At 56.4% G+C, this 6,007-nt stretch overlaps 1 protein-coding gene across 1 annotated transcript; it reads left to right on the forward strand.

Annotated features, from left to right (window-relative positions):
• The first annotated feature begins 2,577 nt into the window (after nucleotides 1-2,577).
• On the forward strand, nucleotides 2,578-5,715 carry Gbx2 (gastrulation brain homeobox 2). Its single transcript, XM_063237060.1, has 2 exons — nucleotides 2,578-3,524; nucleotides 4,532-5,715. The coding sequence occupies exons 1-2, from the start codon at nucleotides 3,017-3,019 to the stop codon at nucleotides 5,053-5,055; spliced, it is 1,032 nt and encodes a 343-aa protein (XP_063093130.1). The 5' UTR covers nucleotides 2,578-3,016; the 3' UTR covers nucleotides 5,056-5,715.
• Nucleotides 5,716-6,007: the final 292 nt, after the last annotated feature.

Genomic DNA, 6,007 nt, shown 5'->3' on the forward strand with positions numbered 1-6,007 from the left:
TGGCCATAAATCTATTCAAAGAACCGAGGACTCCGAAGACATTTGTTATCTGCGCCCCACATCTTGAATACTTTTGCAGGTAGCAGAGGTGCTCCAAATGGATCTTGCTAATCACACCGATGCATGAGAATCCTTTTATGACAGAACAGTCGTTTTCTAAGCAGTTAAGCATTAGATGAGAAAATATTACTGCCTTGTACTCGAGAAAAGCACACTACTAGTAAATAAAATTCATATTGATGAGAATCATCTGAACTCACTAATAAAAGAAGATTAGTATTATAACCCCTGCAGTCAATACTTTCAGGGCAATTTATGGATGCGAATAATATGCCATCAAATTATTTCAAGTGTAGCTATAATTCCACATACCTAAATCTTTTTGCTGAACTTTAAGAGGCAGAATCATCATCAAAATAATCAAAGGAATCCCTGTCTCTCTCAGGGTAATCAGAAAATGGAAGTCACAAGGACAATATTTTTGTGGCAAAATAACAGTGGATGGCAACTTTGCCCAGGTAAAATGCATAGCAGCTTCCTCTCCTCAGGCTTCTGAGTGGTCAGCAGGGCAGGAACCTCCTCATAGCAATGTAAATCAGGAAAGCATTTATTCTTAGTATTAGAAAAAATAAGGTACTGGCATACGATATCATTACAACAACTATCTCATAATGAGAGAGTACTTACCATTCTCATGAAGAAATCAGCCCTTTGCCCTGGGTTTCAATTTTGTCTATTTTTACTTTTTAAAAAAAAATTTTTGCAGGCCTGTGAGAGGAGGGATAGATAGAGCTTGGAGACCCTACGGACACCCTCTTCCCAGTAGATCCCAAGGGAATCAATTTCTCCTTACACTGCCAAAGCCACCTCCGGGTCTGGGCTTCAAGTGCGCGCAGGCAAGTGCAGTCAGCGCCCTAATGAATTCCTTTCACACCGCCTGCTGCCGAAGCCATCTATTACTGCGGCCTGGAGTGGGGAAAGGCTGGAGACGTCTTTGTCCGGGGGCTGGCAGCAGGGCCGAGAGTTTTCTCAGTGCCCCGGGGTGCTAAGGACACACCCTCCGTCTTACCTGCTGGGCACACTGGGTAGGCAGTGGGCGCCTGGCCACACTCCAGCTGAGGACGTGGTCTGGGATTAAGACGTTCCCGGGGTGGGGGTGGGGGCTTGGGGTTAGAGCAAGAGCAAGAGAAAAAGAAAGAACGGGGAAAAGGGGCTTCAAAGAATCAGGTCGATAAATTCATAAAGATCGATTTATCTTTATCTCCCAATTAAATGTGCTTGTAAGTGATACATAACACACGTCCAGCACGGGCCAACTCCCCAACCACTAGCTCCTCCGCGTGAGCTGATTTCTAATGATGGATGTAACAATGCCCTCGTCTCCTTTTCCGTGGCCGGGTGCTGTCTGCGGGTTCGAGGAGGGTGTCTACAACCGGGGAAATTGAAGCCAAGCCCTTGGAGACGTGTGGAACCTCCGAGAGCTGGTGCGCTTTGCATGGTCTACCCGTGCCACGAAACTGTTCCACGTTTAAAGGGAACTCTGGAGGCGAAAGTTTGTAAAAATGGAAGCAGGGTATAAGAGCATCCCTAGTTCATCCCACCCACCTCCAAATTCCCTTGTTCCCCCTCCTGGAGTCGTTACCATTGTCGAGGACAGGGGAAATATCTTGAGGGAATCAGCTCCATCCAGCAGTCAGCAAAGGGGGACCGTGCGCCCTCGATTCCTTGCGCTGGAAACCGGGTGGCGGCACCGGGGTGAGCGCTCCCTCCGTTCCCAATGTGCTTAATTAGCGCCTATTTACAAAACGCAGCTTTTATTTGAGCAAACATCATAAAGCTTTCATCAGGATAATCTCAGGTTATATAATCCGGAGACCGAACAACTCCCCCCGTCCGCCCCGAGGATGGAGCAGATAAAGGACTCACTTTATTATCATAATTATCGTGGTTGTTATTTTGGTCCGCGTTGGCAAAGTGGGTAAATAGGTGCGATGATTAAGCATGTCATGAAAAATGAGAAGGAATCGCTCATGAGAGTGCCCTGCTCGGAACGGGGGAGCCAATTGCCTCCCTGCCCCGCCGGGAGCGCAGGGACGCCGCAAGCGACTCCGCAGGTTCCCGGAGGCCGCAGGGCCCACAACTCCAGCCCGCACCCCGAGGGTGGATCTACAAGGCTAGGACCCTGCCGCCAACTCCGGGAACCTGCCCGCACCCCTAGTGCAGCCGGAGCACCCAGCACCAAGTGAGCTCAGGCGGGCTTGCTCCGGATAGATAGGAAAGAAATACAACGCTTTCAGCCCTTGCGCGTCGGAGGCGAGCCCGTAAGCTGCCCACGTGGAATGCCGAGCCCTAGCGTCTGAGCCCAAAAGGTACCCTCAGCCCTTCTCAAGTTTGCTCGGTGCGATCCCGGCGCCGGGCTGCGGATCCCAGGCCGGCGCGCTCCGACGGTGGCGCCCGAAGCTTGTTCTCTGCCGGTCAGGTTGGAGGGGCGGGACTCCGGATCGCTCCGCCCCTGACCCTCAGCCAATGGACGGCGGTGCCCGGCCCCACGTGTGGCGAGCTTGCCCCGGCAGCAGGCAAAATGTGAATGAGAAAGAGGAGCGCGATTTAAAGGTGCTGGTGGCGCCCGCCAGAGACAAGTGCGCCGGCTTCGCGCGCTCTGCAGCGGCCCGCGGTGGGCGACGGACTGCGGGACCGACAGACGGACGTACGCACAGCTGCTGGCCAGACGCAGAACCGCAGACGCAACGCTCACAGGGTCCGACAGACAGGAGGCGGTTTTCGCTCTGACGAGCGCGCCAGGCCCGGGCGCCCTCTCCACTTCGGGGCGCACGGCCGCGCCCCGCGCCCAGCGCGCACCCCGGTCCCCGGGCATGCGGCGGACCCAGGACTGAGGGGCGGCGGCTTCTGCTCTCCAGATCCCGCCCGGCCCTGGCCCGGCGATCCCGGGGGTGCTCCCGGCGGCGGCGCGGCGTGGGGACTTTTCGCCTCTCCCTGGCCTCTCCCGAGCGCGTCTATGAGCGCAGCGTTCCCGCCGTCGCTGATGATGATGCAGCGCCCGCTGGGGAGTAGTACCGCCTTCAGCATAGACTCGCTGATCGGCAGCCCGCCGCAGCCCAGCCCCGGCCACTTCGTCTACACCGGCTACCCCATGTTCATGCCCTACCGGCCGGTGGTGCTACCGCCGCCGCCGCCGCCGCCGCCCGCGCTGCAGCCCGCGCTCCCGCCCGCGCATCCGCACCACCAGATCCCCAGCCTGCCCACCAGCTTCTGCTCGGGCCTGGCGCAGGGCATGGCGCTCACCTCTACGCTCATGGCCACGCTGCCCGGCGGCTTCTCCGCGTCGCCCCAGCACCAGGAGGCGGCGGCTGCCCGCAAGTTCGCGCCGCAGCCGCTGCCCGGCGGTGGCAACTTCGACAAGGCAGAGGCGCTGCAAGCTGACGCAGAGGACGGCAAGGGCTTCCTGGCAAAGGAGGGCTCGCTACTCTCCTTCTCCGCAGCCGAGGCAGTGCAGGCATCGCTGGGTGAGTCGGCGGCGCGCGCAGCAGGGACGCGGGGCGGGCCAGCTCCGGGTTCCCGCGGGACCCTGGGGACGATACTGCTCGCCTGCCCCAGCCCCGCCAAAGGGGTCCTTTCGACGCGGGCCCGCGAGGTCCCCGGGGGGCATTTAACGCCACGCAACAAGCAGGGGCAGGAGGGGGACTTTAGCGCCCCCTCCCCCAACCAGCTGCTGATGTGGAGCGTTTGGCCGAATCCGCCCGCCCTCGCCGGGACTGGCTTCCCGGGTCGACTGCAGCCTCAAGGGTGTCCGGTTGGGCTGTGCGTCTGAGCTGTGTTTGTGCTCAGCGGCGCCCACGCGTAGTAAACCCCTTCCCTGGGCTTGCTGCTGGTGCGGGAGCACTGGGATTCCTGAGATGCTATACGACTGCCTCGTGTGTGTGTGTGTGTGTGTGTGTGTGTGTGTGTGTGTGTGTGTTGAGCTCTCTGGTGGGAACTTCTCCTAAGGCTACGAAAAATCCTTGCGACCAACATTATCTGTCTCCAAAAAGATAACAGCCTGGCATCGGCGCGTCCCAGCGTGCCCAGGCTGTCTACGATGAAATTGAATTTTCGCTGTGCCAAGGACGGTGGGGTGGTGGGGGGCGCAGGAGGGATCGGGAATGACCCCTCGGTCCTCAGCCATCCCCGTCCTCCGGGGACAAAGGCGACGTTCTCTGGGGTCCCCGCGTCCTGCTGCTTCTCCTTCAGCAGCCGGAGGCTGAGTGCACAGGAGGCCTCGCGGCCCCTTGAATGATGGTTCTGGGCAAAGGGCTGTCGCCTGTACTGTCTCCTCCTCTCCTTTGAGCTTTCTCACGCTCCCCCCACCCCCACCCCTTCCCTCGCCTCAAAGGCCAGGAAATCACAATGTGTTAATGTCATGGAAAGACAATCCACTGAGTGGGAGTGGGGGTGCCCCAGTGACTACAGCGGGAGGGGACGGGAAGGCCAGTGAGCGAAAGGTAATAAAACGCCGTTTGGTTTTTGCTTTCAGTCGGGGCTGTCCGAGGGCAAGGGAAAGACGAGTCAAAGGTGGAAGATGACCCGAAGGGCAAGGAAGAGAGCTTCTCGCTGGAGAGCGATGTGGACTACAGCTCGGATGACAATCTGACTAGCCAGGCGGCTCACAAGGAGGAAGACCCCAGCCACGCGCTGGAGGAGACCCCGCCGAACAGCGGCGCCGCGGGCAGCACCACATCCACGGGTAAGAACCGGCGGCGGCGGACTGCCTTTACCAGTGAGCAGCTGCTAGAGCTGGAGAAGGAATTCCACTGCAAAAAGTACCTCTCCCTGACCGAGCGCTCGCAGATCGCCCATGCCCTCAAACTCAGTGAGGTGCAGGTGAAAATCTGGTTCCAGAACCGCCGGGCCAAGTGGAAACGCGTCAAGGCAGGCAATGCCAACTCCAAGACAGGAGAGCCCTCCCGGAACCCCAAAATCGTGGTTCCCATCCCCGTCCACGTCAGCAGGTTCGCTATTAGAAGTCAGCATCAGCAGCTGGAACAGGCCCGGCCCTGAGGGCCCAGCCAGGCCATCGTGGAGAAGCCCCAGCCCCAGGGAACACATGGTGGACTGACTACCTTAGGTTTGAAGCAGAACCCAAAGTCACATTCCAGAGGAGGACATCCCAAGTGAGTTGAGAATATATTCGTGAAACAGGCTTAAAGACTGCTTTGGAAGGGGCTACAGCCACACCTGAAGATACACTAAATATTTATTATACTATCCTACTTTGTACATAGATAATCTATCTACACTGGATCTCAGCTGCAGTATTTTGAAAGTTGTAGGACTAAGTTACCTAGTAAGATCCTCCACTTACATTCCAGAAGGAAACAGAACCTTTGCTGTCCTTTGCCACCCTGCCGTTAGCAGTCACCTTTCCATACGTTTCTCAAAGGTAAACGGGAAACACAAGAACAAACACTGGGGTTTCAACTTCACTTTTGTTTCTGTTTTTGGCTTTTTTGAGTTGACTGTAGAGCAGAAATGGTAGGGCAGCCTGGACATTTACTTTGCTTTGCGTTGCTTTTGCCTGGCTTTCTTTCCTGGGCTTGTCCCTCCTATCCGAGGCTTGTCTCCATGGTGTTTAATTTATTTCACTGTAGCTTATGTTCTTATAAGTTATGGCATTTAAAAAAATCTCAGTCTTGTGAATAATAAAGAGTAAAAAACAGATCAGTGCCTGGGCGGCCCTCCTAGGTGTGTCCACAATTGGACCAGTCTGGGCCACCCCCAACCGCAGTCCAGCTGACCTCCCAACAGACCCGAGCCACATAGCACCTTGGCAGGTTTTGAACTGAAAAGCGAGAGCGCCAGTGAGGGCCCTTTATGGGTTTAAGCAAACCTAAATTTTCACCTTAGGCTCCAACACGGCCCCTTTGCACAGCCAGGGATTCTGGCAACTTGTGTCAGAGAAGGAAAGGGTGCCTGGGCAATGAGTATGGGTAATAGTGGGCTTTGCATAAAG

Source organism: Cavia porcellus, unplaced genomic scaffold (assembly GCF_034190915.1).
Source record: "Cavia porcellus strain 051 isolate PalLab524CR breed Dunkin Hartley unplaced genomic scaffold, mCavPor4.1 scaffold_26, whole genome shotgun sequence".
Classification (NCBI taxonomy): Eukaryota; Metazoa; Chordata; class Mammalia; order Rodentia; family Caviidae; genus Cavia; species Cavia porcellus.

Excerpts from the sequence above, each read along its gene's own strand:
- Gbx2 (XM_063237060.1), top strand. The coding sequence starts at position 3,017 with ATGAGCGCAGCGTTCCCGCCGTCGCTGATGATGATGCAGCGCCCGCTG. Across the intron at positions 3,525-4,531 it reads GGCAGTGCAGGCATCGCTGG|TCGGGGCTGTCCGAGGGCAA; the intron begins GTGAGTCGGCGG and ends TTTTGCTTTCAG.